This window comes from Anolis sagrei, chromosome Y (assembly GCF_037176765.1).
Source record: "Anolis sagrei isolate rAnoSag1 chromosome Y, rAnoSag1.mat, whole genome shotgun sequence".
Classification (NCBI taxonomy): domain Eukaryota; kingdom Metazoa; phylum Chordata; class Lepidosauria; order Squamata; family Dactyloidae; genus Anolis; species Anolis sagrei.
The window spans coordinates 3,375,213-3,403,157 of NC_090035.1; the positions used below are offsets into that span (position 1 = coordinate 3,375,213).

Below are 27,945 nucleotides of genomic sequence, written 5' to 3' on the forward strand. Positions count from 1 at the left end.
TCTCCAAAGACTGCGCTCACAACAATAATACAGCAAGGTATAATTACCCATTCACTTGGGCTTACCATGGCATTTGGCAGGGAAAAAAATGACACTGACACCTACTCGCATCTGTTAATATGTTAATAAGTGGCAGGAAAAAAAGGAAGCATTATATGGCATTAGGATCAGTCACCTGATCATTTCTAAGAGCTCTACTTGCTGAAAAGATGTGGTCAAAATAAAGCAACTGACACTGCCTTGCTTTGGAAGAACCTCTTGTGAGAGAAACGAATGGGCTACTTTCAAAGGCTTCTCTCACACAGAGGTTTACCTCACACTCCTCAGAACAACACTAGCTTTGGTCCACTGACTCTAACAGACTGTTGCAACCCAGAGCAGGAAACTGGACCCTCAGATAACAATCCACCACACTTGACTTCAGGAAAACAATCCTTTTTCATTGATGAAAGATGAATACAAAATAGAAGAAATATGCAAAGTTAAAAAGTCACAGTAAAAATCAGGAACAAGAAATGTCCACAAACAAGATCATAAAATCCACAGCATGAAATCCACAGCAAAACTGCTGAATCCTGGAACCTGGAAGCAATCCATTAACCGTACTTGGAACAACTAGAAAACCTCCGAGGAACAAGGCTACTTGAATCAGGAGACCTGGAAAAGCTGGCACATGAATCTGGAACGATGCCTGGTCTGAAGCTGCATTCAGGCCAGGCATATTTAAGGCTGAGAAATCTATTGCGAGACACGCCTGAAGATTTTGTTTGCATTTCTTTCAGTCTGGCTGACCTACGTAAACTTTGTGCTTCACCCCAGCTCTGCCAAATCTGCCCCCGCCTATCCTCATTAGGCAGACCAGGTGTCAGATTCTCTGGAGAACTAAGACTGGGAGGAAAAGGGAGTGAAACGTCTCCGCTCGGCTCGGAATGCATGTTCTCATGGGAATTCTGACTTTCACTTTCCAAGGCTGTAGGATTTTCACTACTCAAACCATCATCATCTAAATTGGCCTCAGAATTCACATTGACATCTACATTGGCATCAGGAAATACAATCAGAGAATCAGGTTCAGATTCACACATAGGCTAACCCCAACACAGGCTTCAGCCTACTAACTCTTTCCGTGCTTGACTCACACTTTTGTAATAAAAAATACCTAGTTAATATTTGATATTTCTAACAAGGGTTATTGACCTCCTCCAGGAAATCATTTGTTAGAGTCAGTGGACCAAAGCTAGTGTCGTCCTGAGGAGTGTGAGAGAAGCGTCATGTGAGAATGCTCTAGTGTGAAGGCTACTTTCAACAACGAAAGATTTCTGGGAGGAGGCCAATAACTCTTGTCAGAAATATTAAGTATTAACTAGGTGTGAGTCAAGTACTGAAAGAGTGAGTAGGCTGAAGCCTGTTAGAGTCAGTGGACCAAAGCTAGTGTCGTCCCGAGGAGTGTGAGATAAACCTCTGTGTGAGAGAAGCCTCTTGTGTGAAGGCTATTATTTATTTATTTATTTATTTACTGCGCTTATATACCACTGTTCTCAGCCCGGGGGCGACTCACAGCGGTGTACAACATAGAAAGGACAAGGTACAAATTACAAGATACAATCTAAAATCAATCTAGCAATAACCAAAAAACATCGTCATCAAAAACTACTTTCAACAACGAAAGATTTCCAGCAGGAGGCCAATAACCCTTGTCAGAAATGCTAAATATTAACTAGGTGTGAGTCAAGCACTGAAAGAGTGAGTAGGCTGAAGCCTTTTAGAGTCAGTGGACCAAAGCTAGTGTTGTCTTTGAGGATCATGTGAGATAAACCTCTGTCTGAGAGAAGCCTCTTGTGAAGGCTACTTTCAACAACGAAACATTTCTGGGAAGAGGCCAATAACTCTAGTCAGAAATGCTAAATATTAACTAGGTGTGAGTCAAGCACTGAAAGAGTGAGTAGGGTGAAGCCTGTAAGAGTCAGTGGACCAAAACTAGTGTCGTCCTGAGGAGTGTGAGATAAACCTCTGTGTGAGAGAAGCCCCATGTGAGACAGCTCCAGTGTGAAGGCTACTTTCAACAACAAAAGATTTCCAGGAGGAGGCCAATAACCCTTGTCAGAAATACTAAATATTAACTAGGCATTTTTTATTACAAAAGTGTGAGTCAAGCACTGAAAGAGTCAGTAGGCTGAAGCCTGTTCGAGTTGGCAAACCAAAGCTAGTGTCGTCCTGAGGAGTGTGAGATAAACCTCTGTGTGAGAGAAGCCTCATGTGAGAAAGCTCTAGCGTGAAGGCTACTTTCAACAACGAAAGATTTCTGGGAGGAGGCCAATAACTCTTATCAGAAATATTAAGTATTAACTAAGTGTGAGTCAAGCACTTAAAGAGTGAGTAGGCTGAAGCTTGTGGGCCAAAGCTAGAGTTGTTCTGAGGAGAGTGAGGTAAACCAAAGGGCCAAAACTAGAGTTGTTCTGAGGAGAGTGAGGTAAACCTCTGTGTGAGAGAAGCCCCATGTGAGAAAGCTCCAGTGTGAAGGCTACTTTCAACAACAAAAGATTTCCAGCAGGAGGCCAATAACCCTTGTCAGAAATACTAAATATTAACTAGGCATTTTTGATTACAAAAGTGTGAGTCAAGCACTGAAAGAGTTAGTAGGCTGAAACCTGTTAGAGTCAGTGGACCAAAGCTAGTGTTGTCCTGAGGAGTGTGAGATAAACCTCTGTGTGAGAGAAGCCTCCTGTGAGATAGCTCCAGTGTGAAGGCTACTTTCAACAACAAAAGATTTCTGGGAGGAGGCCAATAACCCTTGTCAGAAATACTAAATATTAACTAAGCATTTTTGATTACAGAAGTGTGAGCCAAGCACTGAAAGAGTCAGTAGGCCAAAGCCTGTTAGGAGTTGGTGGGTCAAAGCTAGTGTCGTCCTGAGGAGTGTGAGGTAAACCTCTGTGTGAGAGAAGCCTCGTGTGAGACAGCTTCAGCGTGAAGGCTACTTTCAACAAACAAAAGATTTCCAGGAAGAGGCCAATAACCCTTTCTGCTGCATCTGATGAAGCTGATATAACATGCAAGGGCAAACCTCGGCGCTCCCTCCAGCTGTTTTGGACTTCAACTCCCACAATTCCTAACAGCCTCAGGCCCCTTCCTTTCCCCCGTTGGCTGCTTAAGTTAAAAGGAAAGGGCCTGAGGCTGTTAGGAATTGTGGGAGTTGAAGTCCAAAACACCAGGAGGGCCAAAGTTTGCCCATACCTGTGATATAAGTTCAAAGAAGGTTGGTATACACAACGGATGAGTCACAAGTGTTTCAAGTCCTTTAAAAGGGCACAAGAGTCTACTATTTTGGGTATATCATCAGTTAACACTTCAACTATTTACCTTTGTGTGTGAAGAGGCCCAAACAGGGACACCCCCATGCCCAAAGCCTTACCTTTGCAGTGCCGATGTAGCACATCTAATGCAGCGATGAGGAACTCGTGCGCATCCTGTTGCTCGTACCCTGCTAAATGCCGCGCGTGCGTCCATACCAGGTGCAATAACCTATATGGAATGTGAGGAGATCGGTGCCCAGAGTAGAACTGCTTGGGAAACAGGGCGGGGGGAAGAAAACAGAATAATCAAATATTTTTTTCCATTCTTTACAAACATAAACACAATACTTTAATGTGGATAATGACCCAGTTCCCAAGGGAGAAATGCTTAGCTTTTTGAAATCCATTTTCCAAAACTGGAACACAATTAATACATTTGTTGTGTTGTCGAAGGCTTCCATGGCCGGAATCCCTGGGTTGCTGTGAGTTTTTGGGACAGTCTGGCCATGTTCCAGAAGCATTCTCTCCTGACATTTCACCCAAATCTATGGCAGGCATCCTCAGAGGTTGTGAGGTCTGTTGGAAACTAGGCATATATATATATATATATATATATATATATATACACACACACACACACACACACACACACACACACACACTAGCTGTGCCCTGCCACGCGTTGCTGTGGCCTATAGTAAAACTTATCAAAGTTGAGGTAGATATCTGGACTATTATGAAAGAGAGGTACCTACCTATTCCTTCCCTCTTTTCCTCCCCCTTTCTCTCCTTTCTTCCTTCTCTACCTCTTTCTTTCTTTCCTTCTTTCACTACTTGGTTTCATCCTTCTCTCTTTCCTTCATTCCCTCCCCCTTTCTTCCTTTGCCTTTCTTCCCTCCCTGTTTGCTTCCTTCTTTCACTTTTTATTTCCTTTTATTTCACCACCATCATAACAATAACAATAATGCAATGCATTGCCTCTGGGACCTGACACCACTCCCATTCCCCCAGGGTCTAATAGGAATAATAGCGTGTGTGTGCGGCGGTGGGGGGAGTGATGGAGCGTGGGGTTGTGTATGTGTGTGCGGCGGCGGCGGGAGTGATGGAGCGTGGGGTTGCGTGTGTGTGCGGCGGTGGGGGGAGTGGGGTTGTGTGTGTGTGTGCGGCGGCGAGGGGAGTGATGGAGTGTGGGGTTGCGTGTGTGTGTGCAACGGTGGGGGGGAATGATGGAGCGTGGGGTTGCGTGTGTGTGTGCGGCGGCGGGGGGAGTGATGGAGCGTGGGGTTGCGTGTGTGTGTGCGGCGGCGGGGGCAGTGATGGAGCATGGGGTTGCGTGTGTGTGTGCGGCAGCGGGGGGAGTGAGGGAGCGTGGGGTTGCGTGTGTGTGTGCGGCGGTGGGGGGAGTGATGGAGCGTGGGGGTTGCGTGTGTGTGTGGTGGTGGGGGAGTGATGGAGCGTGGGGTTGTGTGTGTGCGTGCGGCAGGGTGTGTGTGTGTGCGGGAAGCGGCGCGGCGGGGCTTGTAGTGGGCATGGCTTCCGCAGAGGGAACGTTGGCCGGAAGGCTGTGTGCGCACCCAGGGAACTTGCGGCTGGGCACCAATGCGCATGCTCAGTTGTTTTGACGTATTGTGAGTGTGTTGTTGTGTTGTTTTTCATTTTGAGTAGATATGTTTGTACCTTGTGGGTTGTGTTATGGGCATGGGAATTTTGGTTAAGTTTCGTTGGGGGGTTGTGGAGTTTTGCTGTCCGGTTGAACCAACCTAACAGATTTATATATATAGATTGGCTTGAAACTGCACTGCAGTAATGCAAGAATGCAGAAAAGCCTTTGATGGACGAAAGGATCAATAGGCAACTGTCGGATGCCAACAGGAATGACTCCAAGGGACCAGAGCCCACGTGTGGCAACTGAAATCTGCTGACACAGCTCCAATATATTTCAAGGAGCTGCAGCAACATAAATTCTCTGTCCTGACATTTCGTACAATTAGCCCCAGCACTAGGCATTCATTGAACCAGTAACATCTTCCATAATGCAGTCACTGGATTCACCCCCCTCCCTGGCATACGCACCCCCTTTTTAACGTTGTAGTCATTCAATAGACGGAAAAATAATTTCAAACACAGCAATCCTAAATGTTCCAAGCGACATGTTTATATATTATATATAATATTATATATTATAATATAATAGTAATATATTATATTATATTACTACTGCTGCTACTGCTACTGCTACTACTCCAAGCGACACGTTTAAAATTGCAGGATAACTGCAGATGTTCTGCTGAGCAACAATGCTTCTGCTTTAATTTAAGCCATGAGGAGAAGTGTGCAACAAATACCATTATATTATATTATATTATATTATATTATATTATTATATTATATTATTATTATTACTACTGCTGCTGCTGCTACTACTACTACTCCAAGCAACATGTTTAAAACTGCAGGATAACTGCAGATGTTCTGCTGAGCAACAATGCTTCTGCTTTAATTTAAGCCATGAGGAGAAGTGTGCAACAAATATCATTATATTATATTATATTATATTATATTATATTATATTATATTATATTTACTACTACTACTGCTGCTACTACTACTACTCCAAGTGATACATTTAAAATTGCAGGATAACTGCAGATGTTCTGCTGAGCAACAATGCTTCTGCTTTAATTTAAGCCATGAGGAGAAGTGTGCAACAAATACCATTATATTATATTATATTATATTATATTATATTATATTATATTATATTATATTTACTACTACTACTGCTGCTACTACTACTACTCCAAGCAACACGTTTAAAATTGCAGGATAACTGCAGATGTTCTGCTGAGCAACAATGCTTCTGCTTTAATTTAAGCCATGAGGAGAAGTGTGCAACAAATACCATTATATTATATTATATTATATTATATTATATTATATTATATTATATTTACTACTACTACTGCTGCTACTACTACTACTCCAAGCAACACGTTTAAAATTGCAGGATAACTGCAGATGTTCTGCTGAGCAACAATGCTTCTGCTTTAATTTAAGCCATGAGGAGAAGTGTGTAACAAATACCATTATATTATATTATATTATATTATATTATATTATATTATATTATTATTATTACTACTACTACTGCTACTGCTACTGCTACTGCTACCGCTACTGCTACTATTCCTATTCCAAGCAACATGTTTAAAACTGTAGGATAAATACAGATGTTCTGCTGAGCAACAATGCTTCTGCATTTAATTTAAGTCATGAGAAGTGTGTAACAAATACTATTATTATTATTATTATTATTATTACTACTACTACTACTACTACTCCAAGCAACATGTTTAAAACTGCAAGATAAATGCAGATGTTCTGCTGAGCAACAATGCTTCTGCATTTAATTTAAGCCATTTATTTATTTGTCGTGTCAGGGCAACCAGTCAATTATATTACATTTCTAACAGAAAACATGTTGCTTGGAGTAGTAGTTGTTGTAGTAGTAGTAATAATAATTTTTTTGTTGCACACTTCTCATGGCTTAAATTTCTGTTAGAAATTTACGCCATGAGAAGTGTGCAATAAATAAAATTATTATTATTATTACTACTACTACTACAACTACTACTCCAAGCAACATGTTTAAAATTGCAGGATAAATGCAGATGTTCTGCTGAGCAACAATGCTTCTGCATTTAGTTTAAGCCATGAGAAGTGTGCAACAAATATAATAATAATAATTATTATTATTATTACTACTACTACTACTACTGCTACTCCTACTCCAAGCAACATGTTTAAAATTTCAGGATAGATGCGGATGTTCTGCTGAGCAACAGTGCTTCTGCATTTAAGCCATGAGAAGTGTGCAACAAATGCAATTATATTACTACTACTACTACTACTACTCCAAGCGATATGTTTAACATTGCAGGACAAAATGCAGATGTTCTGCTGAGTAACAATGCTTCTGCATTTAATTTAAGCCATGAGGAGAAGTCCTATTAAATCTGGAATGCCTTGTTTGGAGCAGATAACGTCCTTTCCTCGCATGCACAGACACGGAAGGCAAGGAGGACCGCTAGTCCAAACTGCTGATCCACAATCAGACCTTCCATATACAGGCAGTCCTCAAGTTACGAACAAGACGGGTTCTTGTTCTTAAGTTGAGTTTGTCTGTAAATCGGAACAGATACATTATGTGATACTAGGCATAGAATTTGGCTTCTCAGCATCTCTAGTGTCAAATCATGGCTTGAGGGGGCTCAACTATGGGTGATGATAACCTGCAAATAAAGTTTCCACTTTTCCTCTGCGCTAACAGTGATTTAGCATTTCGATCTGCAAACCATCGTCCTGATCTCCCTTTTGTCTCCTGATGATCCTGGAATGAAATCCTGACCAAAAAACGGAAGCGGAGCCGCACCTCCAAAGCCCAAAGGACAGGTGATGGGAAAGGGTGACTCACCTCCTGAAAAAGCGTAGACATTTCACAGACCAGACATGAGCTGGGACTTTGCATTTCACATTTGTGTCTGTCGGAGAGGAAGAAATCTCGCAGTAGTGGAGTGTGGGTAAGTGCTTGGACAATACAGTTCATAAAACACGTGTTCCCAAGGTTGATGAGCCCTCTTAGACCTGTTTTGGGAAGAAGAAGAAGAAGAAGAAGAAAACACAGAAAGCACGACAGGTCAATCGGACAGAACTACAGCTCACGACAATTAACTTCGATGCAATCTCCATATTCAGCACAACAAGTTGCAAACTATGGAATTCTTGTAGTGTCGAAGGCTTTTATGGCCGGAATCACTAGGTTGTTGTGGATTTTTTCGAACTATATGGCCATGTTCTAGAGGCATTCTCTCCTGATGTTTCGCCTGCATCTATGGCAAGCATCCTCACAGGTAGTGAGGTCTGTTGGAACTAGGAAAAAGGGTTTATATATCTGTGAAATGACCAGGGTGAGACAAAGGACTCTTGTCTGTTGGAGCTAGGTGTGAATGTTTCAACTGACCACCTTGATTAGCATTTGATTGCCTGGCAGTGCCTGGAGCAATCTTTTGTTGAGAGGTGATTAGATGTCCTTGTTTGTTTCCTCTCTGTTGTTGTGCTGTTGTAATTTTAGAGTTTTTTAAATACTGGTAGTCAGATTTTGTTCATTTTCATGGTTTCCTCCTTTCTGTTGAAACTGTCCACATGCTTTTTGTGGATTTCTATGGCTTCTCTGTGTAGTCTGACATGGTGGTTGTTGGAGTGATCCAGCATTTCTGTGTTCTCGAATAATATGCTGTGTCCAGGTTGGTTCATCAGGCGGTCAGTTGAAACATTCACACCTAGCTCCAGCAGACAAGAGTCCTTTGTCCCACCCTGGTCATCATTCCACAGATATATAAACCCTTTTTCCTAGTTCCCACAGACCTCACAACCTCTGAGGATGCTTGCCACAGATGCAGGCGAAACGTCAGGAGAGAATGCCTCTAGAACATGGCCATGTAGCCCGAAAAAACCTACAACAACCCAGGCCATTATATGCTAATTAAGGTGGTCAGTTGAAACATTCACACTTAGCTCCAGCAGACAAGAGTCCTTTGTCCCACCCTGGTCATTCCACAGATATATGAACCCATTTTCCTACTTCCAGCAGACCTCACTACCTCTGAGGATGCTCGCCATAGATGCAGGTGAAACGTCAGGAGAGAATGCCTCTAGAACATGGCCATATAGCCTGAAAATACGTACAACAACCCAGGCCATTATATGCTAATGAAGGTGGTCAGTTGAAACATTCACACCTAGCTCCAGCAGACAAGAGTCCTGTGTCTCATCCTGGTCATTCCACAGATATATAAACCAATTTTCCTACTTCCAACAGACCTCACTACCTCTGAGTATGCTTGCCATAGATACAGGCGAAACGTCAGGAGAGAATGCCTCTAGACATATAGCCTGAAAAAACCCCACAACAACCCTATGGAATTCTTCTATTGAGGCAGATTGCATTGCCAGAGGAATGGCTTTCCTATGGGCAGTGTGCACGTTTTGTCTTCCTCTGAAGAGCTTTTTAATTAAACCTTACACATCGAGCAATAAGGACACCAATATGTCCACCAATTTGAGATTAGGGTACACTGAATGATAGGCATTTCAAAGACCACCATGGCTAAAATATCATCCCAGAGTTTCCCGAGAGGGACATGAGGGAAGCCTCCCCGCAGGACTGCAAGATATCCGGGCGTCCCCTGGACAACGTCTCCGTGGTTGGTTGATTCTCTCACTCCAGAAGCAACCAGAGTATGCATGCCCAGTGTGGAACACATCTCACCACGCTAAAACAGTGGATGTGCCTCTTAATGCAGCGGTTCTCAACCTGGGGATCGCGACCCCCAGAGGGGTTGCCTGGCCATTTCGGAGGGGTCATGAGGCCGCCCCTGACAGATGGCCATCCTGCCTCTGTTTAAAAGGCTCCAAAGAAGGAGCCTCCACCGCACTCCGGGGCAGAGAGTTCCACTGCTGAACGGCTCTCACAGTCAGGAAGTTCTTAGAATCATAGAATCATAGAATCAAAGAGTTGGAAGAGACCTCCTGGGCCATCCAGTCCAACCCCATTCTGCCAAGAAGCAGGAATATTGCATTCAAATCACCCCTGACAGATGGCCATCCAGCCTCTGCTTAAAAGCTTCCAAAGAAGGAGCCTCCACCACACTCCGGGGCAGAGAGTTCCACTGCTGAACGGCTCTCACAGTCAGGAAGTTCTTCCTCATGTTCAGATGGAATCTCCTCTCTTGTAGTTTGAAGCCATTGTTCCGCGTCCTAGTCTCCAAGGAAGCAGAAAACAAGCTTGCTCCCTCCTCCTCCCTGTGGCTTCCTCTCACATATTTATACATGGCTATCATATCTCCTCTCAGCCTTCTCTTCTTCAGGCTAAACATGCCCAGTTCCCTAAGCCGCTCCTCATAGGGCTTGTTCTCCAGACCCTTGATCATTTTAGTCACCCTCCTCTGGACACATTCCAGCTTGTCAATATCTCTCTTCCTAATGTTCAGATGGAATCTCCTTACCATTCATTCCCACACATCACATTAAATTCATATTTGCACATTGAATTTCTTGTGACAGAAGAACACCTCAGCAAGCGAGAGTCCAAAAGTGGCAGGCTAAAACCCAGAACCCAATGAGATATTTCCTTCTGGGAACACAGAAAACTGGGCGACTTTGGAAGGCACTGAACAGACTGAAGATGTCTGCCATAGACGTGGGTAAAGAGAAAGCTTCTGGAACATGGTCAGACAGCCCAGAAAACTCACAGCAACCCAGTGATTATGGCCATGAAAGCCTTCGACAAGACAAAAGAATCGAACTGTTTGGTTCCATAAGCTTTGGATGCAAAATGTCAAAGGTAAACAGTTCTGCATAGGGTTTGGGCTCTTTTCAAACACCCAAGATTGAGGCTTGATCAATACTGCAGCTGGATCAAGAGTCCAAAACTTCAAGAGGAAGGATGAGAATCAAATTCCAACAACTGCCACTATCCTCTGGCCCACACAAAGGCAGAAGGATCACCTCCTTCCATTCATACTGTGGGGAACTGAATGTTTATATTATACTCTTCCCAATAGCTCTTCCCTTGAGTATTGTGATAAAGAAAGCTTTTGGAATAAACAAGCATGTGGACAATTTCAACAGAAAGGAGGAAACCATGAAAATTAACAAAATCTGGCTACCAGTATTAAAAACACTCTAAAATTACAACAGCACAACAACAGAGAGGAAACAAACAAGGACATCTAATCACCTCTCAACAAAGGTTTGCTCCAGGCACTGCCAGGCCATCAAATGCTACTCAAAGTGATCAGTTGAAACATTCACACCGAAAAAACCCACAAGAACCTAGTGATTCCAGCCATGAAAGCCTTTGACAATACATCGACAATACATTCACACCTTCCTCCAGCAGACAAGAGTCCTTTGTCCCACCCTGGTCATGCCACAGATACATAAACCCTTTTTCCTATTTCCAACAGACCTCACTACCTCTGAGGATGCTTGCCATAGATGCAGGCGAAACGTCAGGAGAGAATGTCTGTAGACCATGACCATATAGCCCGAAAAAACCCACAACAACCCAATGATTGGCAGAATTGTATAAAAATGGGTAATATCGCACACACATACATACATAAATTTAGTTCTCAACATATGCAGTATCCAATGTATTTAGAATTACTACTGAATGCAATGTAAACAGCAATTACGACAATTCACTCACAACTGCTGCAGTGCAACAGTTCTGGCGATGGCAATTCCTCCTTCTACAATTCTGATTTATTTATTTGTCGTGTCAGGGCAACCATTCAATTATATTACATTTCTAAGAGAACAAAGCAAACAAACAGACAAATACAAAACTTGTGAGTTTGGTAGTTGGTTAAATGTCCTTTGACCAGTATCTGGCCCCTTGAAGTGCTTCCAGTGTTGCTGCAAGAAGGTCCTCCCTTGTGCATGTAGCAGGGCTCAGGGTGCATTGCAGCAGGTGGTCAGTGGGTTGCTCTTCTCCACACTCACATGCCGAGGATTCCACTTTGTGGCCCCATTTCTTGAGGTTGGCTCTGCATGTCGTGGGGCCAGAGCGCAGTCTGTTCAGCGCCTTCCAAGTTGCCCAGTCTTCTGTGTGCCCAGGGGGGAGTCTCTCATTTGGTGTCTCATTCTGGGTTTGAGCCTGCCACTTTTGGACTCTTGCTTGCTGAGGTGTTCCAGCGAGTGTTTCTGTAGATCTTAGAAAACTATTTCTTGATTTAAGTCATTGACGTGCTGGCTGATACCCAAACAGGGGATGAGCTGGAGATGTCTCTGCCTTGGTCCTTTCACTATTGACTGCTACTTCCCGGCGGAAGTCAGGTGGTGGAATACTGGCTAAGCAGTGTAATTTCTCCAGTGGTGTAGGGCGCAGATACCCCGTGATAATGCGGCATGTCTCAAGATATCCGGGCGTCCCCTGGGCAACGTCTTCGTAGACGGCTGATTCTCTCGCCACAGAAGCGACCAGCATACAATTCTGATGGAAATGATAGATGCAGAAGGCCCCCTTTGAGACTGACACATTCCTACCACTCCTTGACAATGTAATACAATGGAAATGCTGAAATTGTTCTACATACGAAGTGGTCCCCATGATGTGCGAGAGTGCGCTTGGAGAGCCCTTGCGCTTCCCTCCCTAGAAGGGTGTGTAGCCTTGTTGCTATGTTACTGAGGATGGAAAGGCAGCGCATTACTGCGCTGGAGAACATACTGAGTTTCAGTGGATAGAGATGCTCAAATCTCTCTCCCAAAATAACGGATATCGAAGCCATTCTCTCGTCCTTTGCATTGCAATCAACAAGCCACTTTGGTCTTCAAAGACAGGTCATTGTAACTGCTTACAATCAATCCTTGGCGAATGGCACTTGGGGATTTTTCAACATAGTCTACAACACAAGCAAGTATTGCCTGTTGTGAAGTACAAGGGTTGAATGAAAAGTAATGCCTCCACCTTTGCAACTATTCAATAGATGGCAGTACTGGTATGCGGCAGTACTGGTAGAGTGCAAAGTATGGAACCCTGTGCAGATGGTCGGTCAATGTGACTTAAGCAACGAATGCGGCAGGTACTGGCTTGTTCAGTAGACTCTCCTCTACAGTTCCATTTTGGCAGGAAGCCTTAGCATTGAACGGTTGTGCTGTTAAAGTGCAAAGTACGAGGGTTGAATGAAAAGTAATGCCTCCCCCTTCGTAACTCCTCAACAGATGGCAGTACTGGTAAGCGGCAGGTACTGGCTTGTTCAGTAGACTCTCCTCTACAGTTCCATTTGGGCAGGAAGCCTTAGCATTGAATGGTTGTGCTGTTAAAGTGCAAAGTACGAGGGTTGAATGAAAAGTAATGCCTCCCCCTTCATAACTCAACAGATGGCAGTATTGGTATTTGGCAGGTACTGGCTTGTTCAGTAGACTCTCCTCTACAGTTCCATTTTGGCAGCAAGCCTTAGCATTGAACGGTTGTGCTGTTAAAGTGCAAAGTACGAGGGTTGAATGAAAAGTAATGCCTCCACCTTCGTAACTAGTCAACAGATGGCAGCACTGGTATGTGGCAGGTACTGGCTTGTTCAGTAGACTCTCCTCTACAGTTCCATTTTGGCGGGAAGCCTTAGCATTGAACGGTTGTGCTGTTAAAGTGCAAAGTACGAGGGTTGAATGAAAAGTAATGCCTCCACCTTCATAACTCAACAGATGGCAGTATTGGTATTTGGCAGGTACTGGCTTGTTCAGTAGACTCTCCTCTACAGTTCCATTTTGGCAGGAAGCCTTAGCATTGAACAGTTGTACTGTTAACGTGCAAAGTACGAGGGTTGAATGAAAAGTAATGCCTCCACCTTCGTAACTAGTCAACAGATGGCAGCACTGGTATGTGGCAGGTACTGGCTTGTTCAGTAGACTCCTCTACAGTTCCATTTTGGCAGGAAGCCTTAGCATTGAATGGTTATGCTGTTAAAAGTGCAAAGTACAGGGGTTGAATGATTTTTCCAGCGGATGTTAGAAGGGAGATACCTCGATAGTTTCCGCAGTCTGTTCTTTCCCCCTTTTTGAAGAGGGTGGTGATGGTGTCATCCTTGAAATCTGCTGGGAGTTTCTTGGTCACCCACACCTTTTCTATGAGCTGGTGGAGTTGTTGTGTCAGCTCAGGTCCTCCCTCTTTAAAGATTTCAGCAGGGATCCCATCAGGTCCGCTGGCTTTGTTATTTTTTTGTTGGCTGATGGCATTGCTGACTTCTTCCAAGCTAGGCAGTGCTGCAAGCTCATCCCTGGTTTGTTGTTGCGGGATTTGTGAGAGAACCTCTTTGGCCACATTGGAGCTACAGTTCAGGAGGCTTTGGTAGTGTTCTTTCCAACACAGTGCAATTGATCTTTGGTCCTTCAGGAGTTTGGTTCCATCTGATGAGCGGAGAGGCTGTATGCCGTGGTTTCTTGGTCCATAGATGGCCTTTGTGGCTTTGAAAAATCCCTGAGCATCAAATACTGAAAGGACCAAGGCAGGGACATCTCCGGCCCACCCTGTTTGGATATCAGCAAGCAAGCCAATGCCTTAAATCAAGAAACAGCTTCCAAAGATCTACAGATACCACAGGAACACCTCTGCAAGAGAGAGTCCATTTGTGTTCTTTCTACACAAATGCACTTGTTAATCTGTCAGACAAAATGATCTCTCCCCCCCCCCCCCCCCCATTTTTGTCCTGAGCCTGGAGCTGGAAAGCATATTCAATAGCACATTGAATTTTAGAGGGACTATGATCATCTTCAAAGCCCAAGAAGATGTCAGACCGCGCTTTTAGGGTCAAGGTGACCACAAATTCTGAAAAAGTATCAAGGTCAGTTCAACACTTGCGGATCCCTGATAAAAATAAAAAGTCCAGATACAGAAATACATTTCTTAAAACCCGGGCGGCATTACCATGACAACCACCATATAAAGATTCTCCGGAGCTCATTCAGTTTAGGGCTGTGTTATGAACAATACGGCTGGCTGTAAAATGCATTTCTGTTTCCAGACTGGTTTGTGCATCCTTGCAAAATCTCAAACGACACTCTCAGTTCCCTTTGGGTTCACTCCGCTTTGGTCTTCCTCTTCTAAGGAGGACAACCCAAAATGTCACCTTGGATTGATTGAGTCAAAGACAGGCATTGCATTGAAAATTGGATCCGGGACGATTCCGACACAATACGGAGCAGAAAGTGTTTTAACAACTCATAGGCATTGATATCCACAGTCAAGCAAGGAGTGGGGTCGTCTCTCCACATTCCTCCCCATGCAAAGATCTTTAATTTCCCCCCTTCCTCAATTATAATAATATAATATAACTAGCCGTCCCCTGCCACGCGTTGCTGTGGCCCACTCTGGTGGTCATTGGGGTTCTGTTTGGGAAGTATAGTCCAATTCCATCATTGGTGGGGTTCAGAATGCTCTGTGATTGTAGGTGAACTACAAATCCCAGCAACTACAACTCCCAAATGTCAAGGTTCTATTTCCCCCAAACTCCATCAGTGTTCACATTTGGGCATATTGAGTATTCTTAGAATCATAGAATCATAGAATCATAGAATCAAAGAGTTGGAAGAGACCTCATGGGCCATCCAGTCCAACCCCATTCTGCCAAGAAGCAGGAATATTGCATTCAAATCACCCCTGACAGATGGCCATCCAGCCTCTGCTTAAAAGCTTCCAAAGAAGGAGCCTCCACCACACTCCGGGGCAGAGAGTTCCACTGCTGAACGGCTCTCACAGTCAGGAAGTTCTTCCTAATGTTCAGATGGAATCTCCTCTCTTGTACTTTGAAGCCATTGTTCCGCGTCCTAGTCTCCAAGGAAGCAGAAAACAAGCTTGCTCCCTCCTCCTCCCTGTGGCTTCCTCTCACATATTTATACATGGCTTTCATATCTCCTCTCAGCCTTCTCTTCTTCAGGCTAAACATGCCCAGTTCCCTAAGCCGCTCCTCATAGGGCTTGTTCTCCAGACCCTTGATCATTTGAGTTGCCCTCCTCTGGACACATTCCAGCTTGTCAACATCTCTCTTGAATTGTGGTGCCCAGAATTGGACACAATATTCCAGGTAAAGTGGTCTAACCAAAGCGGAATAGAGCGTGGGGAGCATGACTTCCTTAGATCTAGACACTAGGCTCCTATTGATGCAGGCCAAAATCCCACTGTAGAATTTGGTCCAGCTCTATCATGGTTTGAGTCCACAGTGCTCTATGGATGTAGGTGAACTACAACTCCAAAACCAAAGGACACTGCCCACCAAACCCTTCCAGCATTTTCTGTTGGTCATGGGAGAACTGTGTGCCAAGTTTGGTTCAATTCCATCGTTGGTGGGGTTCAGAATGCTCTTTGATTGTAGGTGAACTACAAATCTCAGCAACTACAACTCCCAAATGTCAAGATTCTATTTTCCCCAAACTCCACCATTTGGGCATACTGAGTATTCGTGTAGAATTTGGTCCAGATCTATCATGGTTTGAGTCCACAGTGCTCCCTGGATGTAGGTGAACTACAACTCCCAAAATCGACATCAATACCCACCAAACCTTTCCAGTATTTTCTGTTGTTCATGGGAGAACTGTTTGCCAAGTTTGGTTCAATTCCATTGTTGGTGGGGTTCAGAATGCTCTTCTGTTTTTATCATCCTTGTGGGAAGCTTCTCTCATGTCCCCGCATGAGAAGCTGGAGCTTGTAGAGGGAGCTCATCCACCTCTCCCTAGATTCGAACCTGCATGTCAGTCAGCAGTTGCTTAACTGGTTGAACTGTGATGGCTAACCAATCGGCGCAGATTCAATAGTTTATTTATTTATTTACGACTTTTCTATGCTGCCCTTCTCACCCCAAAGGAGATTCAGAGAGGTTTACAAGTAATATGTAAATACAATATATTATATTGGGTTGTTGTAGGTTTTTTCGGGCTATATGGCCATGTTCTAGAGGCGTTCCCTCCTGACGTTTCACCTGCATCTATGGCAAGCATCCTCAGAGGTAGTGAGGTCTGTTGGAACTGGGAAAAGGTTTTATATATCTGTGGAATGACCAGGGTGGGACAAAGGACTCTTGTCTTCTGGAGCTAGGTGTGAATGTTTCAACTGATCACCTTGATTAGCAATTGATTGCCTGGCAGTGCCTGGAGCAATCTTTTGTTGAGAGGCCATTAGATGTTCCTGTCTGTTTCCTCTCTCCTGTTGTGCTGTTCTAATTTTAGAGATTTTTAATACTGGTATCCAGATTTTGTTCATTTTCATGATTTCCTCTTTTCTGTTGAAATTGTCCACATGCTTGTGGATTTCAATGGCTTCTCTATGTAGTCTGACATGGTGGTTGTTGGAGTGGTCCACAATAGACCCAACAACCACCATGTCAGACTACACAGAGAAGCCATTGAAATCCACAAGAAGCATGTGGACAATTTAACAGAAAGGAGGAGCCCATGAAAATGAACATAATCTGGCCAACAGTATTAAAAAACTCTAAAATGACAACAGCAAAACAGCAGAGAGGAAACAATCAAGGACATCTAATCACCTCTCAAATGATTGCCCCAGGCACCAACAAGCCACACCAAACAACTGCCAGGCCATCAAATGCTACTCAATGTGGTCAGTTGAAACATTCACACCTAGCTCCAACAGACAAGAGTTCTTTGTCCCACCCTGGTCATTCCACATATATATAAACCCAATTTTCCTAGTTCCAACAGACCTCACTACCTCTGAGGATGCTTGCCATAGATGCAGGCGAAACGTCAGGAGAGAACGCCTCTAGAACATGGCCATATAGCCCGAAAAAACCTACAAGAACCCAATATAATATATTGTATTTACATATTACTTGTAAACCGCTCTGAATCCCCTTTGGGGTGAGAAGGACAGCATAGAAAAGTCGTAAATAAATAAATAAACGATTGAATCTGCGCCGATTGGTTACCCATCACAGCTCAACCAGTTAAGCAACTGCTGACCGATCTGCAACAAGGATAACTGTAAATATTTAATGGTTAAACAAGTGGAAGACAGCGATCGGATCACATGTTTGTCCCTTCCACAAAGCATGAGTTCTCATGACTGACATTTATCACGACTGACAGTTAAGCATTAATACTGACAGTTGGGCTGTGGCTAAGGCTACGTCAGGTTAAACCTATCGGCAGCGCATGATTCTGCAAGCCACTCCGAGGCTTTAACTATGGCAGAGCAAACACCAACGTCACACCTGCCATTGCCCACACCATTTTTGGCCGGGAGATTTCAGCATTCCAAAAAGAATGAAACATGTTTCAGGAATCAATGCAAAGAAGGATGAGCTTCCATAAATTTATTTATTTATCGTGTCATCAGCAACCAGACCATTGTATTACATTTCTAACAGAACAAAACAAACAAACAGATAAAGAAAACACAAAGTTTGCAAACTTGGTAGTTGATTAAATGTCCTTTGACCAGTATCTGTCCCCTTGGAGTGCCTCTGGTGTTGCCGCAAGAAGGTCCTCCGTTGTGCATGTGGCAGGGCTTAGGTTGCATCACAGCAGGTGGTCAGTGGTTTGCTCTCCTCCACACTCGCATGTCATGGATTCCACTTTGTGGCCCCATTTCTTGAGGTTGGCTCTGCATCTCGTGGTGCCAGAGCACAGTCTGTTCAGTACCTTCCAAGTCGCCCAGTTTTCTGTGTGCCCAGGGGGAGTCTTTCATCTGGTGTCACGGATTGAGGCGCTGGGTTTGAGCCTGCCACTTTTGGACTCTCGCTTGCTGAGGTGTTCCAGCTAGTGTCTCTGTAGATCTAAGAAAACTATTTCTTGATTTAAGTCATTGATGTGTTACCCAAACGGGATGAGCTGGAGATGTCTCTGCCTTGGTCCTTTCACTATTGGCTGCTACGTCCCGGCAGATGTCAGGTGGTGCAATACCGGCTAAGCAGTGTAATTTCTCCAGTGGTGTAGGGCGCAGACACCCCGTGATAATGCGGCATGTCTCATTAAGAGCCACATCCACTGTTTTAGTGTGGTGAGATGTGTTCCACACTGGGCATGCATACTCAGCAGCAGAGTAGCATAGCACAAGGGCAGATGTCTTCACTGTGTCTGGTTGTGATCCCCAGGTTGTGCCAGTCAGCTTTCGTATGATATTGTTTCTAGCACCCACTTTTTGCTCGATATTCAGGCAGTGCTTCTTGTAGGTCAGAGCACGGTCCAGAGTGACTCCCAGGTATTTGGGTGTGCTGCAATGCTCCAGTGAGATTCCTTCCCAGGTAATAATCCTCAGAGCTCGGGATGCTTGTCTGTTCTTAAGGTGAAAGGCACATGTCTGTGTTTAAAATTGATTAGGGATCAGCTGGTTTCCCCTGTAATAGGCAGTAAGAGCACCTAGAGCTTCGGAGAGCTTCTGTTCAGCCATCTCAAAGCTCCCTGCTTGAGCGGTGATGGCACGATCATCAGCATAGATGAAACTCTCTGTCCCTTCTGGCAGTGGCTGGTCATTTGTGTAGATGTTGAACATGGATGGAGCAAGCACGCTCCCCTGAGGCAGGCCGTTCTTCTGTTTCCGCCATCTGCTTCTCTGGCCTGGAACTCAACAAAAAAGCTCCTGTTTTGTAGCAGGTTTCCTATGAGGCGGGTGAGGTGGTCATCCTTTGTGATATTATACATTTTTCTCAGGAGGAGGCGGTGGTTCACAGTATCATAGGCTGCTGACAGGTCTATGAAGACAGCTCCTGTGACCTGCTGCCTTTCAAAGCCATCTTCTATGTGCTGAGTCAGGTTCAACACTTGCGATGTGCAGCTTTTGCCTTTCCTGAAGCCAGTTTCCATAAATGACAAATACTCAAATCATGGAGATGAGTCATCTGGGATGAAGGAATGGTATTTAAAATCATCACTCCCAATGACTATGCAACAATGGAGACACAGGTCTTGTCAAAGGCATTCATAGCCGGAATCACTGGGTCGCTTTGACTGTTCCAGACTGCCTGGCTATGTTCCAGAAGCATTCTCTCCTGACATTTGGCCCACATCTATGGCTAATGGCATCCTCAAATGCAGCATTACCCAAACATGAATCAAGGAACATGAAAGGCAATGCAGACTAATTCAACCAGAGGATTCAGCCATAGCAGAGTACTTCATGAGCCTACCTGGACACAGCATATTATTTGAGAACACAAAAAATGCTGGACTGCTCTCACAACCACCACGTCAGAACACACAGAGAAGCCACTGAAATACACAATCTCTACAGAAAAGAGGAAACCATGAAATTGAGCAAAATCTGGCTACCAGTATTTTAAAAAACCCTAAAACCAGGACAGTAAATAAAGTGCAACATTCACAACACTAGGGGAATTCCAGACAAGAAACAGTCAGCGCCAGCTAACACCTTGCAACGAATGCAGCAACCAGCCATGCTTTGAAGCTGCAAGATTATTCAAGATGGCCAACTGCAGCATTCACACTGGCTTCAAACAAATAAGAGTTCTTTCTCCCACCCTAGACATTCTACAGATGTATCACCCTCACTTGCCTAGTTTCCAATAGATCTCACAACTCCTGAGGATGCCTGCCATAGATGTGGGCAAAATGTCAGGAGAGAATGCTTCTGGAATATGGCCAGACAGCCTGGAAAACTCACAGCAATCCAATGGGGGACACACTTTGTATGATGTTCCATAGAAATGAGCAGGAGCATACACATAGGGAGGCAGGAGGCGTTGTTGTTGTTGTTGTTGTTGTTGTTGTTGTTATGTTTATTTATACCTCCCTTTTCTCTCCAATAAGGAGATTCAAAGCAGCTTACGTAAATACCCTTCAGTACAGTCCAAAATCTACACATAAACAAACATTAAAACAGAATTCAATATAAATCTATATAAATAAAAATGTAATGTTCGTTTATGGGATGAACATAACTCAAAAACCACTGGGCAAATTGACACCAAATTTGGACACAAGACACCTCTCAGGCCAACGAGTGACCAGCACTCCCAAAAAGACAGAAAAACGCAGTGGATGAGACTTAAAAAGCAAAAACAAAACAAAAAATGCATTACAATGCATGTGCAAAACTACATATATACACAAACACACATATATACACGTATACACAAATATATACAGAAATATATACACACATATATGCACACAGAAAACACATATACACAGAAAGGGGCAAAAAAGGAAGGAGAGAAGGAGGGAGAGAAAGGGGGAAGAAAGGAGGGAAGGAGAGAAGGAAATACAAAAATGAAAGAAGGCAGGAAAGAGGGAAGGAAGGAGAGAAGGAAGAACGAGAGAAAGAAGGAGGGGAGGAAAGAAGGAAAGAAAGAAAGGTAGAGAAGGAAGGAGAGAAGTAAATAAAATGAAAGAAGCAAGGAAAGAGATAGGGAAGGAAGGAGAGAAGGAAGAAAGAGAGAAAGAGGGAGGGAAGGAAAGAAAGAAAGAAAGAAAGGTAGAGAAGGAAGGAGAGAAGGAAATAAAAAATGAAAGAAGGAAGGAAAGAGAGAGGGAAGGAAGGGGAGAAGGGAGAAAGAGATAAAGAGGGAGGGAAGGAAAGAAAGAAAGAGAAGGAAGGAAGGAGAGAAGGAAGAAAGAGAGAAAGGGGAGGGAAGGAAAGAAGGAAAGAAAGAAAGGTAGAGAAGGAAGGAAGGAGAGAAGGAAGAAAGAGAGAAAGGGGAGGGAAGGAAAGAAGGAAAGAAAGAAAGGTAGAGAAGGAAGGAAGGAGAGATGGAAGAAAGAGAGAAACAAGGAGGGAAGGAAAGAAAGAAAGAAAGGGAGAGAAGGAAGGAAGGAGAGAAGGAAGAAAGAGAGAAAGAGGGAGGGAAGGAAAGAAGGAAAGAAAGGTAGAGAAGGAAGGAGAGAAGTAAATAAAGTGAAAGAAGGAAGGAAAGAGTGAGGGAAGGAAGGAAGGAAGGAGAAAAGGAAGAAAGAGAGAAAGAGGGAGGGAAGGAAAGAAAGAAAGAGAGAAAGAAAGAAAGAAAGGTAGAGAAGGAAGGATGGAGAGAAGTAAATAAAGTGAAAGAAGGAAGGAAAGAGAGAGTGGAGGAAGGTAGGAAGGAGAGAAGGAAGAAAGAGAGAAAGAGGGAGGGAGGGAAAGAAAGAAAGGTAGAGAAGAAAGGAAGGAGAGAAGAAAATAAAAAGTGAAAGAAGAAAGGAAAAAGAGGGAAGGAAGGAGAGAAGGAATGAAAGAGAAAAAGAGGGAAGGAAGGAAGCATAGAACCAAAGAGCAAGGGAAGAGGAAAGACACAGGTAGAGAAGGAGGGAAGAAGAAGGGAAAGAAAAAGAGAGAAGGAAGGAGAGAGAGAAAGAAAGAAAGAAAGAAAGAAAGAAAGAAAGAAAGAAAGAGGGAAAGAGGGAAAGAGGGAGGGAGGATTGGCCGCAGCAACGCGTGGCGGGTACAGCTAGGGGTATTAAGAAATTTGCAGTTAAAATCCATAAAAATATAATCAAAGTGGAAAACTACGTTTCTGTTCCAGCTTCCCACCCACACGAAACCCTCAAAGTTTGGAGACAGTTCAAGTCTGCAGCCTTCAGCAGCACTGTAAATCAATACTGGCCAAACACTGCAGTGACCTTGCATCAAAACTGCATACCTTCATTTAAAATCAACGCCAAGGCAGTTTAACAGCATCGGACTAAAGGCACAGCACGGCCAGCCTGGTAAGGCGGCCTAGGCAGACCACACGAATGTGGACAACTAAAGGGTTCAGCAACCTTCTGTGTCCAGGTTGGTTCCTCAGGTGCTCTGCTATGGCTGACTTCTCTGGATGAAGTAGTCTGCAGTGCATTTCATGTTCCTTGCTGTGTGTTTGGGCAAAGCTGTATTTGGTGGTCCCTATGTAGACTTGTCCACAGAAATGCTGGACCACTCTCACAACCACCATGTCAGACTACAGAGAAGCCATTGAAATTCACAAGCATGTAGACAATTTCAACAGAAAGGAGGAAACCATGAAAATGAACAAAATCTGGCTACCAGTATTAAAAAAACCTCTAAAGTTACAACAGCAAAACAACAGAGAGGAAACAATCAGGGACAGCTCATCACCTCTCAACAAAAGATTGCCCCAGGCACTAACAAGCCACACTAAAAAACTGCCAGGCCATCAAATGCTAGTCAAGATACAGAATGGGGGACAATGCCTGGATTGAGAGCAGTATGTGTGAAAAAGATCTTGGAGTCCTCGTGGACAACAAGTTAAACATGAGCCAGGAATGTGATGTGGCGGCAAAAAAAGCCAATGGGATTTTGGCCTGCATCAAGAGGAGCAGAGTGTGTAGATCCAGGGAAGTCATGCTCCCCATGCTCTATTCCGCTTTGGTTAGACCACACCTGGAATATTGTGTCCAATTCTGGGCACCACAATTCAAGAGAGATATTGACAAATGATCAAGGGTCTGGAGAACAAGCCCTATGAGGAGCAGCTTAAGGAGCTGGGCATGTTTAGCCTGAAGAAGAGAAGGATGAGAGGAGATATGATAGCCATGTATAAATATGTGAGAGGAAGCCACAGGGAGGAGGAGGGAGCAAGCTTGTTTTCTCCTTCCCTGGAGACTAGGATGCAATGGAAGAATGGCTTCAAACTACAAGAGAGGAGATTCCACCTGAACATGAGGAAGAACTTCCTGACTGTGAGAGCCGTTCAGCAGTGGAACTCTCTGCCCCGGAGTGTGGTGGAGGCTCCTTCTTTGGAAGCTTTGAAACAGAGGCTGGATGGCCATCTGTCAGGGGTGCTTTGAATGCAATATTCCTGTTTCTTGGCAGAATGGGGTTGGACTGGATGGCCCAGGAGGTCTATTCCAACTCTAGGATTCTTTGAAGGTGGTCAGTTGAAACATTCATACATTCCTCCAACAGACAAGAATTCTTTGTCCCATCCTGGTCATTCCACAGATATATAAACCCATTTTCCTAATTCCAACAGACCTCACTACCTCTGAGGATGCTTGCCATAGATGCAGGCGAAACGTCAGGAGAGAATGCCTCTAGAACATGGCCATATAGCCCGAAAAAATCTACAACAACCCAGTAATTCCGGCCATGAAAGCCTTCGACAATACAAACTGCCGTAGTTTTATATATGGCTTATTTATTTGTCCCCTCCTCTTGGAACTTCTTTTGCAACTTCAAACTTACAGTACTTGATTCAGTAGACTCCCCCACTCCACTCCCCACCACCACCCCATGCAAATCTATATAAATAAAAATGTAATGTTCGTTTGTGGTATTCACAGAACTCAAAAACCACTGGACGAATTGACACCAAATTTGGACACAAAACACCTAACAACCCAATGTACGTCCTTCACTCAAAAGAATGATTTTGTCATTTGGGAGTTGTAGTTGCTGGGATTCATAGTTCACCCACAATCAAAGAGCATTCTGAAACCCACCAACGATGGAATTGAACCAAACTTGGCACACACTTCTCCCATAACCAACAGAAAATACTGTAAGGGTTTGGTGGGCAGTGTCCTTTCGTTTTGGAGTTGTAGTTCACCTACATCCAGAGATCATTATGGACTCAAACAATGATGGATCCGGACCAAACTCTACACAAAGACTCAATATGCCCAAATGTGAATACTGGTGGAGTTTGGGGGAAATAGATCCTTGACATTTGGGAGCTGTAGTTGCTGGGATTTATAGTTCACCTACAATCACAGAACATTCTGAACCCCACCAATGATAGAATTGCGCCAAACTTCCCACACAGAACCCCCATGTGGGCCACAGCAATGCGTGGCAGGGTACGGCTAGTAGGACTATATAAAGCTTTCCTAGCTCTCAAGAATCTAAGAATGATACATGGACACTGAGATATGGATATGCCCTCTGAAAAGTTGAGATCACACGTGTAATGATCCTGAAAAATATTCATTATGGCTTCCCCCACCAGCAGCACCCGAGTGTTGCTTCTCATAGCTGGAGAGGGCTGCGTGAGTGTGGAAGGGCAGGCACCTTTCCACAATAGACCCAAAGGGAGAAACCAAGCGTGAGACAATGCGTGCGCAAACCTGCCTGGGTATACACGTTGCTGTGGCCTATAATAAGAATTTTCGAAGTAGAGGTAGATATCTGAACTATTATGAAAGAGAGGTACCTACCTATTCCTTCCCCCTTTTTCTTCCCCTTCCCCTTTCTCTCCTTTCTTCCTTCTCTACCTCTTTCTTTCCTCCCCTTCTCTACTTCTCTCCTTTCTTCCTTCTCTACCTCTTTCTTTCATTCCTTCTTTCGCTCTTTGGTTTCATCCTTCCTTCTCTCTTTCCTTCCTTCCCTCCCCTTCTCTACTTCTCTCCTTTCTTCCTTCTCTACCTCTTTCTTTCATTCCTTCTTTCGCTCTTTGGTTTCATCCTTCCTTCTCTCTTTCCTTCCTTCCCTCCCCTTCTCTACTTCTTTGTCTCCTTTCTTCCCTCCCTGTTTCCTTCCTTCTTTCCCTTTTTATTTCCTTTTCTCCTTCCTTCCTTCTTTATCTCTTTCCTGCCTTTCCTTTCCTTTTCCTTTCCTATTTTCTCTTTTTCCTTCTTTCAGTACCTCTTTCCTTCCTTCCTTCTCTCCTTCCTTCCCTCCTTCCTTCCTGTCTGTTCTCCCCCAATACCATGGTAGAGTCCCTTCTAACTCTAAGCGGTCTGCAAACACTTAGAAACAAATGCAGTCATCGTTAATAGACAACATGGATTTATCAAAAACAAGTCATGCCAGACTAATCTGATCTCTTTCTTCGATAGAGCTACAAGCTGGGTAGATGCGGGGAATGATGCCGTGGATGGAGCGTGTCTGGATTTCAGGAAGGCCTTCTTTGACAAGGTCCCCCATGACCTTCTGGCAAGGAAACTAGTCCAATGTGGGCGAGGCAAAACTACGGTGAGGTGGATCTGGAATTGGTTAAATGGACGAACACAGAGAGTGCTCACTAATGCTTCCTCTTCATCTTGGAAAGAAGTGACAGGTGGAGTGCCGCAGGGTTCCGTCCTGGGCCCGGTCCTGATCAGGATCTACATTAACGACTTAGATGAAGGGCTAGAAGGCATGATCATCAAGTTTGCAGACGGGACCAAATTGGGAGGGAGAGCCAATAGTCCAGAGGACAGGAGCAGGATTCAAAACGATCTTGACAGATTAGAGAGATGAAGGGCCAAAACTAACAAAATGAAGTTCAACAGTGACAAATGCAAGATACTCCACTTTGGCAGAAAAAACGAAATGCAAATATACAGAATGGGGGGCAATGCCTGGCTCAAGAGCAGTACGTGTGAAAAAGATCCTGGAGTCCTCGTGGACAACAAGTTAAACATGAGCCAGGAATGTGATGTGGCGGCAAAAAAAGCCAACGGGATTTTGGCCTGCATCAATAGGAGCATAGTGTCTAGATCTAGGGAAGTCATGCTACCCCTCTATTCTGCTTTGGTTAGACCACATCTGGAATATTGTGTCCAATTCTGGGCACCACAATTCAAGAGAGATATTGACAAGCTGGAATGTGTCCAGAGGAGGGCGACTAAAATGATCAAGGGTCTGGAGAACAAGCCCTATGAGGAGCGGCTTAGGGAACTGGGCATGTTTAGCCTGAAGAAGAGAAGGCTGAGAGGAGATATGATAGCCATGTATAAATATGTGAGAGGAAGCCACAGGGAGGAGGGAGCAAGCTTGTTTTCTGCTTCCTTGGAGACTAGGACGCGGAACAATGGCTTCAAATTACAAGAGAGGAGATTCCATCTGAACATTAGGAAGAACTTCCTGACTGTGAGAGCCGTTCAGCAGTGGAACTCTCTGCCCCGGAGTGTGGTGGAGGCTCCTTCTTTGGAAGCTTTTAAACAGGGGCTGGATGGCCATCTGTCAGGGGTGATTTGAATGCAATATTCCTGCTTCTTGGCAGAATGGGGTTGGACTGGATGGCCCAGGAGGTCTCTTCCAACTCTTTGATTCTATGATTCTATGATTCTATGATTCCCTCCTTCCTTCCTGTCTGTTCTCCCCCAATACCATGGTAGAGTCCCTTCTAACTCTAAGCGGTCTGCAAACACTTAGAAACAAATGCAGTCATCGTTAATAGACAACATGGATTTATCAAAAACAAGTCATGCCAGACTCATCGGATCTCTTTCTTCGATAGAGCTACAAGCTGGGTAGATGCGGGGAATGATGCCGTGGATGGAGCGTACCTGGATTTCAGTAAGGCCTTCTTTGACAAGGTCCCCCATGACCTTCTGGCAAGGAAACTAGTCCAATGTGGGCTAGGCAAAACTACGGTGAGGTGGATCTGGAATTGGTTAAGTGGACGAACCCAGAGGGTGATTCTCACCAAGGCTTCCTCTTCATCCTGGAAAGAAGTGACAGGTGGAGTGCCACAAGCAGGGTTCCGTCCTGGGCCCGGTCCTGTTCAACATCTTTATTAATGACTTAGATGAAGGGCTAGAAGGCAGGATCATCAAGTTTGCAGACAGGACCAAATTGGGAGGGAGAGCCAAGACTCCAGAGGACAGGAGCAGGATTCAAAACGATCTTGACAGATTAGAGAGATGAAGGGCCAAAACTAACAAAATGAAGTTCAACAGTGACAAATGCAAGATACTCCACTTTGGCAGAAAAAATGAAATGCAAAGATACAGAATGGGGGACAATGCCTGGCTCAAGAGCAGTACGTGTGAAAAAGATCTTGGAGTCCTCGTGGACAACAAGTTAAACATGAGCCAACAATGTGATGTGGCGGCAAAAAAAGCCAATGGGATTTTGGCCTGCATCAAGGGGAGCGTAGTGTCTAGATCTAAGGAAGTAATGCTACCCCTCTATTCCGCTTTGGTTAGACCACACCTGGAATATTGTGTCCAATTCTGGGCACCACAATTCAAGAGAGATATTGACAAGCTGGAATGTGTCCAGAGGATGGCGTCTAAAATGATCAAGGGTCTGGAGAACAAGCCCTATGAGGAGCGGCTTAGGGAACTGGGCATGTTTAGCCTGAAGAAGAGAAGGCTGAGAGGAGATATGATAGCCATGTATCAATATGTGAGAGGAAGCCACAGGGAGGAGGAGGGAGCAAGCTTGTTTTCTGCTTCCTTGGAGACTAGGACGCAATGGAACAATGGCTTCAAACTA

At 44.3% G+C, this 27,945-nt stretch overlaps 1 protein-coding gene across 3 annotated transcripts in view; it reads right to left on the reverse strand.

Annotated features, from left to right (window-relative positions):
• Positions 1-27,945, reverse strand: part of LOC132780020 (ubiquitin carboxyl-terminal hydrolase 22-A) — a 204,119-nt gene that overhangs the window by 43,488 nt on the left and 132,686 nt on the right. For all 3 annotated transcript variants that reach the window (XM_067461689.1, XM_067461688.1, XM_067461690.1), the window contains 2 exons: positions 7,768-7,937; positions 3,413-3,560 (listed from right to left, as the gene is read on the reverse strand). In XM_067461689.1, the coding sequence (XP_067317790.1) occupies positions 3,413-3,560; positions 7,768-7,937 (318 nt within the window). The remainder of the gene's footprint in view (positions 1-3,412; positions 3,561-7,767; positions 7,938-27,945) is intronic.